The sequence below is a fragment of the Anolis carolinensis genome, chromosome 3 (assembly GCF_035594765.1).
Source record: "Anolis carolinensis isolate JA03-04 chromosome 3, rAnoCar3.1.pri, whole genome shotgun sequence".
Classification (NCBI taxonomy): Eukaryota; Metazoa; Chordata; class Lepidosauria; order Squamata; family Dactyloidae; genus Anolis; species Anolis carolinensis.
The window spans coordinates 25,742,626-25,756,590 of record NC_085843.1 but is presented as its reverse complement, the minus strand read 5'-3'; the positions used below and the strand labels follow the sequence as shown (position 1 = coordinate 25,756,590).

Sequence of the window (13,965 nt, the reverse complement as noted above, 5' to 3'; positions counted from 1 at the left end):
TTTCCCCAGGATCATTATATTCTCCAAGCTTTCCTGTCTTCTCATTATGTGGCCAAAGTACTTCATCTTTGCCTCTAATATCCTTCCCTCCAGTGAGCAGTCGGGCTTTATTTCCTGGAGTATGGGCTGGTTTGATCTTCTTGAGGTCTAAGGCACTCTCAGAATTTTCCTCCAACACCACAGTTCAAAAGTGTCTATCTTCCTTCGCTCAGCCATCCTTATGGTTCAGCTCTCGCATCCATAGGTTACTATGGGGAATACCATTGTTTTAACTATGCGGACCTTCGTTGCCAGTATGATGTCTCTGCTCTTGACTATTTTATTGAGGTTGGCCATTTCTCTCCTCCCAAGAAGTAAACCTCTTCTAATTTCCTGGCTGCAGCCTGTGTCTGCAGTAATCTGTGCACCTAGAATTATGAAGTCTGTCACCATCTCCACATTTTCTCCCTCTGTTTGCCAGTTATCAATCAGTCTGGTTGCCATAATACTGATTTTTTAATGTTTAACTGCAACCCCACTTTTGCACTTTCTTCTTTCACCTTGGTTATAAAGCTCCTCAGCTCCTCCACGCTTCCAGCTATCAGAGTGGTATCATCTGCATATCTAAGGTTGTCAATGTTTCTTCCAGCAATTTTAACTCCAGCCTTGGATTCATCAAGCCCCGCACGTTGCATGATGTGTTGTGCATACAAGTTGAATAGGTAGGGTGAGAGTATACAGTCCTGTCGTACTCCTTTCCCAATCTTGAACCAGTCTGTTGTTCCGTGGTATGTTCTTACTGTGGCTACTTGGTCTTTATACAGATTTCTCAGGAGACAGACAAGATGACTTGGTATCCCCATACCACCAAGAACTTGCCACAGTTTATTATGATCCACACAGTCAAAGGCTTTAGAATAGTCAATAAAACAGAAATAGATATTTTTCTGAAATTCCCTAGCTTCCTCCATTATCCAGTGTATATTTGCAATTTGATCTCTGGTTCCTCTGCCTTTTCTAAACCCATAGCCAGAAAAATGGGGGGGGGGGGGGTGAGGTGAAACTTTTTAAAATCGAATCATGAAGAGTAGTTCCATAACGCAAAATTATTTAGAAATCAGGCTCTATCGATAAACTTCAGTGGACACTCATAGGGATTTGGTTAATCAATTAAAATTCATTAGTAAACCAGGTTTTTTAAAAAACCCTCTAAACCCCCCCCCCCCCCCCCCCTCGCTGCAGCCCTGTTTACCTGGGATTATATCTGATTTGGAAATAACTGATTTCTTAAGAAGTTGTCTCCCACAGTCTCTAAACATTGTGGCCTTTGGCCATGTACATTGGCAGATTATGGCAAATATATTTAAAAAAATAATTTTTCCAAGCTCTCAATTGGACACACTTCCAGAGATGTAATCACTATTAACAGATTTCTTCCAGAAAAACATGGGAAAAAGATATCTCCAAAATCAATTTGTTTTTAAAAATCAGCCAAACTTTTAATTTTTCTTGAAGGGTAAAAAGATTAGTGCTTTTGTTGCTTTTTTGTTTCAGTGATTTTTTTATATATAACATTTTTTGGCAAATGAAACTTTTGCAACAGCAACAATAACATTTAAACGTATGTGAAAAAGCTCACCTCTGGAGAGAACACTTTTGAAATTTGTATTCTTGAGTGCCAGAATGATACAAAGATTTACTTATTTGCATACTTCACAATTCAGTTCATTCTGATTAGGATTTGGTTAACCTCCATGTTAGCAGTTATCAGCCCGACCCTTGTCATTGGTGGCTTAGCTTGAACAGCCTCAGCAAGGTGTTGAATATATGTCTGGGTGTGGCTGAGATGCAAAATTACTCTGGGAAATGTTATAAATGCTTTGATTAAAATTGCCAAGAGCCACATACATTTTTATCATACACTAAAGGTAAAGGTTTCCCCTGACATTAAGTCCAGTCATGTCTGACTCTGGAGGTTGGTGTTCATCTCCATTTCTAAGCTGAAGAGCTGGCATTGTCTGTAGACACCTCCAAGGTCATGTGGCCGGCATAACTTCATGAAGTGCCGTTACCTTCCCGCCGGAGCAGTACCTATTGATCTACTCACATTGGCATGTTTTCGAACTGCTAGGTTGACAGAAGCTGGAGCTAACAGCGGCCGCTCACGCTGCTCCCGGGGTTTGAACCTGGGACCTTTCGGTCTGCAAGTTCAGCAGCTCAGTGCTTTAACACACTTTGCCACCGGGGCTCCTTGCATCATACACTACATTTGGCCTATTACATATTTCCTGGCTTGGAACACCAATTCATTTTTACAGGTTAAATGTGTATGAATGAGTGAGAGAGAAAGACAGATATTAATAGGAATGGGCAATTGCACCCCTTCAGTTTTGGACTATAACTTCCAGCATCTCTCACCACTGGCTGTGCTGACTAAGGCTTGTGGCACACCAAAATCATCTGGAGGACCACAATAATTCACAGTTGATGTAGTGATACCCTTTATGTAAAGACGTCGAGGGTTTTTTCAGTGCATGAAAAGTTGATATGTAAAATGATATTTTGCTTTTGGGCAATCTTTGTTGGTACAGAAGTTTACTAGCTTTTGAAATAGGTCTGATGAAGGCTCTGATATGTCTGATGATTTTTGAGGGTACCCTGGTTGTCAATGTGCCCCTGTAGCTTTGAAATTTGATCCAATGTAGGGCTTTGCATTGGAAGACTTTTATAAAAAAGAGATTGACACTCCATCCCTTAGTTTTCATGCCATTGCTACAGAACCTATTAACATTGCTAAACAATAGATGATTATATTGCTATTCTAACAATGATTTCCTCACCGTCGTCTTTTTTGTTCACCAAATGTAACATCTCCCAGCAAGTAGCGTTCAAGGACTTTCATATCTTTAACAAATGTTCTTCCACCATTCTTCCTTTTTATAACCCCCCTTTTCTATCTTTTTATTATTATCTGGTTTGTGCCTTATGTAATGGGAGCTGTTTTTGGAATGCAGGTGCCTGCTTTGATTTCTAGGCATCTCTGAACATCCAAAACGTAATCCCTCGTCATGAACGTTGGCTCTAGCGTCATGTTTACTCTGCGGAGGAGTATTATTAGCATCACACGTCTCTCTCTCTCTCACGCTTCAAGGGAAGGAGATGAGTGTGAAGACGTGCGTTTCCTCCCCCTCCTCTAATAGTTAAAGGAAGATAGCAAAGGATTGCATGAGATCAAAACATCTAGCCTTCTCTTCCTGCTACCCTGCATGTTTATTTATTTATTATCAACTGCAATCCCCGCTATGCTTGTATGCCGTATGGCTATGCTTGAAATTCGATCTTTATTGACGTTGCCACCTCTAAGAATAAAGAAAATGGGTAAGAATGAAAATAGTAATTGGAAACAGTTCCAGCGGAGGAGAGCTGTCATGAGACAGATTGATTCGGCAGTGGCAGAAGTAGCGTTATTGATTGCCACTCTTTAGTGAATTAAAAAGAGGCCCACAAGATTTAATGTGCCTCTTGCTTTCCTTTTGTGTCTGTGGTCGTGGGAGGAAGTGAGACAAAGAAGTAGCAATTTGATATGACCTGTGTGGCTAAAGACCTTAAAAGAGGCACGATAGATTTATTGACTTTCAAACAGAGATGGGGACAGAAGTCTTCAACATCCCAGCATGATTTGATAACAGTGGTGATTGGTGAGATAGAAAGCATGATAGAAATGACTTCATTCACTGTTTGAGGAGGGGAAAACAAACTTTTTGCAGCATCTGGACACAGTGACATGTGGTGAATGTTGGCTTTCTGAATCTCCACTTCTCAGTTGGATTCTGTCTAGGGGGAAAAAGGGTGGAAAAGATGTGAACTGACTCTACTGTTAGCCCAGGAGAAATAGCTGTTTCAAGTGACAAATGCCCTATGGTAGGAAGCTGAAGTAAGATGTTGGAAGTCAGAACTATTATATATCAGAATTACAAGCTTGGTAGATAAAAGAATGCTGTGGATACACATATCTTGCTTTCAGTAAGACCTTCAGCAAGATACCCCATGAAATTTTCACGAAGAGGCCAGTAAAATATGGGCTAGACAATAGTACTATTAGATGTGTTGGCAATTTGTTGATAGTTGGAACCCAAAGGGTGCTTACTCTTAATCCTGGAGAGAAGTAACAAGTTCCACAGAGTACTGTCCTGGGCCCATTACTATTCAATAACTTTATCAATAACTTGCATAAGAGGCTGGATGGTCCTTATGATCCCTTCCAACTCTTTGATTCTATGATTTTTCTGAACCACTTAATGACAGGTTACTGTATCATCCAGATTGTGGAAAAGTTACTCCCCCGCCAGTATGACCATTAAATGTGGGATTCTGAGAGCTATTCTCTAGAAATAACTTTTCTAAGTTCAATTATCTATGTAGGTTAACATCCTAGTATGGTCTGCTTTTGAATACATCATAGGAACAGGCACCTTGTTCACTTGTCTTGGTTCAGGAGATAGCTTGGACCAACCCTTAAGCGAGGGCAGTGTTTGTTATCTACCAAGACTGGCATAGCCCATCAGTTAAGCCTCTTTTTTTCTGTGTTTCCTGAAGTGCAAAATGAGGGGCACTTTCATGGTCTTGACAACCCAAACTGCACAGCCGTTGGGCCATCTCAGTTTGGGTGAATTGCGTGTCATGTAAGCTTTGTGAAGATCATGTGGTTCTTGTTGCACATAAGCAGATTTCAGTCAGGTCCAATGCAAAAGACACACGAGCAAGAGGAAAAGGAGTGGAAAAAAACTTTACTCGTCAGCAGAGATACTCCACCAGGTGTGGTTCAAGCTTCCTTGCTGACCTACATCAGCAGCTGCTCATAATAATTAACATTATAAGGTTTTCTTTAACATTGGAAACATGGAATTAATTTCCATTATTATATCCTATGGTGCTGTAATGCATATGTATCAAGATTACAGGATCTCCAGAATATCTTTGATCACTGATAGGCTGGTTAGAATGGTAGCTACTCTTTCTCAACTGTGTTACTTTAGATTGCAGTTGGGCAATCTCATATATTTATAGCATTGCAATTCCTGCTATTTAGCTCGGTATAAGCTTCCTCTTGATTTCTTGCCCACTGAAATAATCTTTTTTGTCTTGCTTAAAGGGTATGGTTGATATTAATGAGACTACCATTCACCAACCCAAAATGGTAAAAGTTGTGTTTCCACTTCAGAGAAGAAACAAGAGGTGGCACTGCTGTGCTGTTATGTTGTCTGGACTCATTCAAGAAGTGTGATGCATAAGAATTTCTTTCAGTTTCATTTTTATAATAATTTACCACAATTTTCATATCTATTCTATGATAGAATGAACTTGGAATATAAAATGTTGAATATGGAAAGAAACTATCTTAATATACCTTAAAATGAATCTGTTTTAAAATAATTATCAGTTAAATTAGTCTATCTATTATAGGAATATTGCAGAAAAGTGCAAGCTAGACCTCTCAGTGTGAGGAATACATGTACCTACTGAATTTGGTCAGTGCAGATGAGGGAAAATCTCATTTCTAGTCACCTTGTTATGAATAACTTTTCAATAACTTTAAAGCATAGGTTCTTTTTATTGCAATTTCAGTGTGAGAAAGGTATATCAGAACTTTTACAGAACAACAAAGAATGACCATAGACATACAGACATGCAGATTCTATGCAGCTACATTGGATTCACAAACAACCTACAGTTACATTGGCTAACAAACAAAATCTGCATTTTTCAAATATACACATAATATGTAATTGTTGAAAATATGTAAAAATGTGTGAGGATTTGCATCTAGGAGTAAAAAAACCTCTCAGTGTGGGATATACTTGAGAGGTAGAAATTAGAGAATCTGACAATTTGACTTGTGCATCCTTGTCCAGTAGTATTCCAGGAGAATATAAGAACTATCCTCGATCACATGAAACACTTAAGCTTCCTACTGTGATTGGATCAGGTTTTGTGTAGGATGCCATATATAATAATGTGTAGGCACTATGTAGTGCCGTTTGTAAGCTGCCTTGATTCCCCCCAGGGGTTGAGAAAGGTGGGATATCTAGGGGATAAAAGCCTTGTGACTTGAAGGTTGGGTTGCTGACCTGAAGGCTGCCAGGTTTGAATCCCACCCGGGGAGAGCGCGGATGAGCTCCCTCTATCAGCTCCAGCTCCATGCGGGGACATGAGTGAAGCCTCCAACAAGGATGGTAAAATCATCAAAACATCCGGGCGTCCCCTGGGCAATGTCCTTGCAGACGGCCAATTCTCTCACTCCAGAAGCAACTCCGGTTGCTCCTGACACGAAAAAAGGTAAATAAATAAATAATAACCTTTTGTCCATATTTCCCTGTAATTGTTATTCAGAGATATACTTCCTCTGGATAGAACCACTGACTGCTTTATACTCCACAAATTTGTCTGAATCCCCTGTAAAACCACACACTGCGGAGGCTTTTTATTTATACATACACCGTACAAATGCTGAATTACTCAGCCTGAAAATACATACAATTAACTGCAAGAAATAACATATTATTCTGCCCTTCTTTTGCAGATTGTTATGGATTTTAAGCATCCTGATGGACAGGCAGCAGCAGTTATGCTTCCTCAGCGCAGTTTGCTTGTGATGTCTGGAGAATCTCGCTACCTATGGACTCATGGGTAGGTGTTGAGATTTGTAAGTTAATTACAGTATGACCTCAGTTTCCACAGAGGATATGTTCTTAACTTACTGTGGAAACAGGAAACTGTTGATAATAGTGAACCCCATTCAAATGAATGAATTCTGCTTGAAGTTACCATAGAGTCACCCAGCTGTAGTGGTTAGATGTTCATAGAATTGAACTGTGCTAAGTATGCTTGGTTGAAAAATGTGCATATTGTTGAGAATTACATCCAGCCTTGCCGCCCTGTTTTGACCCTGTGCCTTAGACCTCAGCTAAGGATGGAGTGTTGTTCCCAAGACCCTTTACAATTTCCAAATATAGTTTCCCAGGCTGAAAAGGGTTCTCCGGCTTTGCCTTAAGGTGATAAGAAGATTTAGAAATTTCACAGGATGCTTGAAATAGTGCATATATTGTGAATCTGTAGGTACGCTTTAGCTATGCTTTGCTCTAGATTGGAAACAAGTATTTTTTGCCCTTTTATAGTTCTTTCTGACAGAGCTGAACTCAGCTTTTGAGCAGTAGAAGTTAATAACAGACTGAATGCTTGTCTTGCTGAGAGTCGTGTACTGACTTTGAAGTCAGCAATTTTGTGGGGCTTACAGTGCAAGCTAGTCCACTGGAGACCATTCTGGTTTTCTCCCAGAGACAAAGTCTGGATTAATGTAGCTGAATCGCAAGTTGAGGCTAAAGCTTGGCATTAGAAAAATGTGGCATTCTACAGATTTGCCTGAGGAAGAGAGATTCAACCTGTCTTTCCTTCTCATTGCCCCATCAAATAGGGGATAGATGTTTGCGGAAATTTTGTTGCTTTCTTACCAAAGTCTGAAGAAATTACTTTTAAACTAAATCCTGCAGTCAGCATGGCTATATCCATGTTGTCTCGAGGATTGTGGGAGTTGTGTTCTCAAATAAGCAACTTCTCTAAACACCAATCCTTTCTGTTGCACTCATTTGTTCTTACTGTCTCTCTTGTGATTTTATGGACCTGGAGAGTTAGGGAGATGCTGAAGGCACTGAATGGATAGAAGCTGAAGTATTACATTAAGTGCTAAGTGCAATTAGTGCTAAAAGCATTTGAGAGATTAAGCTGTAGAGCACTCTGGAACATATAGTGTAATTTCTTCTAGAAAGCTTCCTGAGCTGCTGTTAGACTTCCAAAAAAGTCAAGTGCATCCTATGTGATATGGATTTTTTTATTTGAAGAAGACTACAAATAGATTAGTGGAGAGGGCCATGACTGCACCCCCTCATTGGGTTTTCTCTTTGTGGAGGAAACTTGGACTAGTTTTTCAGAACAAAAGAGGATATTGCAGGCATTAGTAAGCTTTGACCCTCCAGGTGTTTTGGACTTCAACTCCTGCAATTCCTAACAGCCTACAGGCTGTGGGAGTTGACATTCAAACACTTGGAGGACCGAAGTTTGTCTATGCCTGGGATAATGCAAGAACTGTATACATTGGCCTAAATCCTAGTGTTAGCCTAACTAGATAGATCCATAGAATCATTTGGTTATTCCTATATGTTGAGTCAGAGTTATTGTAGTGCGGGGAATTGAATGTTGAACTAGGACCCCAGGAGACCAGGATTCAGACCTTCAAACACCTATGGAAACCATCAAGCAATCAAAACATGTGTTGAAGACATTTGGCAATAACAATAACAATATGATTTTGATTTACCATTGAGCAATTTATTGCACAATTTTATACCAGTTGGGACTGACCAGCAGAATTCCAGCTGAAATAAATTAGTAATGCTTTCCAAGAGAATTTGTGATTCCCATGACCACAGAAATGGTACTGTTTACAGTGCACAGAACCATTAGGAAGGCAACATATTCCTCTTTCTTGTTGTCCTTTCACACTATACAGTTTTAGCACTATATTTTACTTGAACTGCCCTGGTTGCATTAATTGGAATCCCGAGGTTTGTAGTTTGATGAGCCAGTAAAGTTCTCTAGCTGAGAATTATAATTCCTTTCCTCAAAATTACAGATACCAGGATTCTGTAGGATACTACCTTGGCAATTAAAGTGGAATCATAATGATACAACTGTGTAGTGTGAAAGAGCTCAAGAATCTTGCTGCTTGTATTATCAAGTTAGACAAGTAGTAGCTCCTGGCCATTGCTTCTTGACCCTTTTTTTTTTAAAGATGTTTTGCATGCTACTTCTCTCATCAAAACAGCAAAGTGCTCAATAAGTTGTTAACCCAAAATATAACTGTAACATTATTATTGTTTATATCTATGAATCAATTTAGGAGCCCCGGTGGCAAAGTGTGTTAAAACACTAAGCTGCCGAACTTGCAGACCAAAAGGTCCCAGGTTCTTAGCAGGGGGTTGGACTGGATGGCCCATGAGGTCTCTTCCAACTCTACTATTCTATGATTCTATGATTCTATGATTCTATGGGAGCGGCGGGAGCGGCCGCTGTTAGCTCCAGCTCCTGCCAACCTAGCAGTTTGAAAACATGCCAATGTGAGTAGATCAATAGGTACCGCTCCGGCAGGAAGGTAACAGCTCTCCATGCAGTCATGCCGGCCACATGACCTTGGAGGTGTCTACGGACAACGCCGACTCTTTGGCTTAGAAATTTCTTTGGCTTAGAAATGGAGATGAGCACCAACCCCATGACTGGACTTAACATCGGGGGAAACCTTTATCTTTTATGAATCAATTTAGTACATAAAAACAAAATACAGAATACATTTTAAAAAGCAAATTACCAAATACAAACAATATGCCATTTATATTAATCAAACAGTTATATGTAGCAGAACTAAAATGGCTAGAAGTGAGTTTTATAATAAGGTTTTGCTGCAAAAAACACCAAATTCTGCAAAAAAAAAAAGACATGGGTACAAAAAACATCAGAAGGGAAGAGATGGTTCTATTTACCCAATTAATTCTGTCTTGTTTGGTGTCTGGATTTTAATTTTCTAGCAGCCAAAGTAAACTTGCAACTTGCATAGTAATAAAAATATTTCTGCCTCCTAGCAGCATATATATCTATTTCAAGGGGAATCTGTTTAACAGAGAGCAGAGGATGCAGACAAGGAATTTGTTCCCAGGAGACTTAGACACTTGGCAGCTCAATTAAATAGTGGAAGACAGCCTCAACTTTAGCAGGCACTTCTGGTTTCTTACCAGGAGGTGGCTTGCAATAAAATATTGCAGATTGGAGGGCCCCTTTTAGTATTCCAGGCAACCAGTCCTGACACTTCTATCTTATTTTTCAGTTATTCTGTGTTGACTACAATCCTGATTACAATCCTGATTACACTTACAGGCTAGGTTTCTTATTAGCATGAATTGTTCTATAAAAGATGCAAATAATAGGATGTGGCGAATAAAGCACCAAGACTCTTGAGTGTTCCTGTTCATCATAGATATTTAGACACTTGACTCAGCATTTTGTGGATTTTGAAGAAACATTTTTTAAAGTATAGATGATATATTTGAAGAAAATAACATCAAAACATTGAAAGCAAAAAGAAAAGAAAAGACATCAATCTCATCATTGACTTACGTTCTATTTTAAAGCATCACACCTAGGAAATTTGACATTGTTCAGGCGTCTCAAGAGCAGAAACTTGGAACAGTCACTGCTGACATTGGAGATTTAACTTTAAACAAAAGAGGGACGAGGACATCTTTCACCTTCAGGAAAGTGAGGAGAGGACCTTGCAAGTGCTGTAAGTTTTGGTTCTTAGGCAAGACCCTATACATGTTTTGATGGGATCACAAGGAGGGGCACTGTGCTTGTCATTAATGAACTAATTTTATACTGTGAGGAAGAAAAATAACACTGGCCAACACACATTTTGGTACCTCAAATGTTAGACCTGTTTCTGGATATATCTGACATGCTGATTTCAGAAATTGCACTTGTTTTCCCCTATCAACTCTGGTTTTTGAGATACAGAACATATGCCATATGTTGCCCTCTCTTTCCCATAGGAATCATGGTAACCATATCTAAGAAATTAGAATGGATTGGGTCTAACCAATGCTTTTTCTGTATCAGTGCCCCAAATAATCCCAGGAACAGGTCTTAAAAACTAAAAACTAATAATTTTGTTGTTGTTGGGCTGTGTAAGTAAAGATACTCACTATATAGATGAGTAAACTGAAGTCAGAAGATTAGTGGAAGAATGTTCCAACAGTGGAATATAAATTGAACAGTAATCTGTCCACAATAGCACCCTGATTCTCTTATTGAAAGGGTGGTCAGACATCACACAGACATGTCACCCCTTTCTCTCTCTGATAGCTTTGAATATCTTTTTTAGAGAGTCTAAGAGATAAAGTGGGATACTAATAATAATAATTGTCTTTGTCAACAATAATAGTAATACCCTTGTTAATGTAGATGCTGCTACCATCACTACCTACAGTGCCAAAACCAAAGCATTTTTGCCTTCCAGAAGAGGAAGAGACACTTCGTCCTGTACACTGTCAGGCATCTGTGTTACAGGAGGACATATTGTTAAATTAGGGAAGCAACTTTAGCCGAGCGATCAAACTTGGTAGCGCTGCAGCCTTTGTTGGTTTCTGAGGGATCTTCTGCGGCCATCCAGCCTTGGGAAGTTGCCCATCTAATTCTTACATTATCCCATTTTAACTGATGGATATTTGTCAAATGTCGTTTAAAAGGAAGATCGCTTCTTTGATAATAGACAAAGGAGCTGTTTCCATTAAAGCCCTAAATGGTTTAGGACCTGCTTATCTTCGCGATCGCCTCCTCCTATACAAACCCACACTACTAATATCTTCCGGGGAGGTCGTTCTCTTGTTTCCACCTCCGTCTCAAGCACGGTTGGTGGGGACGAGGGAGAGGGCCTTCTCGGTGGTGGCCCCTCGACTCTGGAACTCTCTCCCCAGGGAGATCAGACTGACACTTTTGTTGTCTACTTTCCGTAAGGATCTAAAAACATGGATGTTCCGGTGCGTTTTTGAGTGAATAGTCCCACCAGATACGCAGCTTGTTTACAAATTTTTACTGCACTTTATCACTGCTCCTCACCTTATAGGTTTTTGGTGTTTTAATCGAGACCATTCCTCCGTCCTTTCCCTGATCACCCCTATTCTATCCACGAACCTTACTCAGAGTTTTGTACAAGTCACCCTCTGTATATGTAGCATTTTATGTTCAGGTTTTAAAGTAACTTACGTGTTTATATTGTTTTATATTTGTATTGTTATATTGCTTTTAATTCATGGATTGTATTTTAACCTATGTCGTTGCTGGGCTCGTTCCCATGTGAGCCGCCGTGAGTCCCTTCGGGGAGATGGAGGCAGGGTACAAGAATAAAGTTGTTGTTGTTGTTGTTTGAACTAGTTAGATTTGCATTTTTAAATGAAAGTACAAGAGTGGCAATTCAATTTTCAGTGTCTTCGCCATTAAATACATTTAATCAAACAGGAGAGAGTAAGCATGAAATAATTTTCAAGCATGAAATAAGCCCATGTAAGCCACCCTGAGTCCCCTTCGAGGTGAGAAGGGCGGGATAGAAATGTTGTAAATAAATAACCAGAGTATTGGATGATTATTCTGGAAACAGGGGTTTGAATCACCTTTGGGCATGGAAATCTTCTGGGTGACCTTGGGCAGGTCAAACTGTCCAGTGTCAGAGGAAGGCAAAGGAAAACCTTCAGGGAACAAATCTTGTCAAGAAAACCCTATGATAGGGTCACTGTAGGATATAAGTCAGAAACGATGACACACAACAATAACAATAAAAAGTACAACATTTCTTTTAAAAATAAATAACTTATCTTTTTCTCTTTTCTCTCCAGCTTATCCTTCTGTGTGTGACAGCCAGTGCAAAGTCACAGCACCTTCATTCCCTGACAGTGAAAGTGAAGCCTCAAAGCTGGAGAAAGAGTATGTTCATGACGTGTATGAACAGATCGCCCAGCATTTCAGCAGCACCAGGCACAGTCCGTGGCCACGAGTAGTAGAATTTCTTAGAGCTTTACCACGTGGGGCAATTGTGGCTGATGTTGGCTGTGGGAATGGAAAGTATTTAGGAGTCAGCAAGGACATGTATGTGGTAAGGCATTGTTATTTGCATTTTTCCTTGTTTTGAAGGATATAATTTGTGGACGGTGGCACCGACTCCTCGTGTTTACTGATCTATGCATAAGATACTTCCAATGAACTCCCTTCCTTAATACATTTACTTCATTTATCACCAGCTGCTGTTGCTCTTCCACATCTTTGTGATCCTCTGATTAACTGGTCAGCAGTAAACCAGAAAGCAAATAAGTTAAGCATTTTTTTCCTCACCATTACTTTTGTCTGGTTCAGAATGGGGGGTCAGTGAACAAGCAATGTGTAGCACTGATGCAAAGGAGGGCCAAAGTAACTTGTTAGTGGACTTCCACTGGGCTGTGGCTCTTAGTAGGTATCCAGTACATAGTACCTATTCATGGTGCCAGCTGTGTAATATAAGGACAAGGTTGTTCCTGGTATTTTTGCTGTTTATTTATTTATCATGTTAGAAGCGAACTGAGGGTACAGTTGTAATGTATTTGAAAACAAAAAAAAGTTTAAAACTTGGCATTTTACTAAATGTCCTTTGACCAGTAGCTGGCCTCTTGGAGTGCCTCTGGTGTTGCTATAAGAAGGTCCTCCATTGTGCATGTAGCAGGGCTCAGGCTGCATTGTAATAGGTGGTCTATGGTTTGCTCTTCTCCACACTTGCATGTCATGGACTCCACTTTGTAGCCCCATTTCTTAAAGTTGGCTCTGCATCTCGTGGTGCCAGAGCACAGTCTGTTCAGCACCTTCCAAGTTACCCAGTGTTCTGTGAGCCCAGGAGGGAGTCTCTCATTCGGTATCAGCCATGGGTTGAGGTTCCAGGTTTTAGCCTGCCACTTTTGAACTCTCGCTTGCTGACGTGTTCCTGCGATTATCTCTGTAGATCTTAGAAAACTATTTCTTGATTTAAGGCGTTGGCGTGCTGGCTCATATCCAAACAGGGGATGGGTGGGAGATGTCACTGCCTTGGTCCTTTCATTGCTGGCTGCTACTTCCCGTCAGATTTCAGGTGGTGCAATACCGGCTAAACAGTATAATTTATTCAGAGGTGTAGGGTGTAGACATCCTATGATAATGTGGCATGTCTCATTAAGAGCCACATCCACTGTTTTAATGTGGTGAGATGTGTTCCACATTGGGCATGCGTACTCAGCAGTAGAGTAGCAAAGCGCAAGGGCAGATGTCTTCACTGTGTCTGGTTGTGATCCTCAGGTTGTACCGGTCAGCTTTCATAGAATCATAGAATCA

At 40.2% G+C, this 13,965-nt stretch overlaps 1 protein-coding gene across 4 annotated transcripts in view; it reads left to right on the top strand.

Moving 5' to 3' along the window:
• The window catches only part of alkbh8 (alkB homolog 8, tRNA methyltransferase), a 100,503-nt gene that overhangs the window by 57,594 nt on the left and 28,944 nt on the right, over positions 1 to 13,965 (top strand). For all 4 annotated transcript variants that reach the window (XM_008108024.2, XM_003219307.4, XM_008108025.3 and 1 more), the window contains exons 8-10: positions 6,560 to 6,666; positions 10,215 to 10,366; positions 12,471 to 12,727. In XM_008108024.2, coding sequence (XP_008106231.1) covers positions 6,560 to 6,666; positions 10,215 to 10,366; positions 12,471 to 12,727 — 516 coding nt within the window. The remainder of the gene's footprint in view (positions 1 to 6,559; positions 6,667 to 10,214; positions 10,367 to 12,470; positions 12,728 to 13,965) is intronic.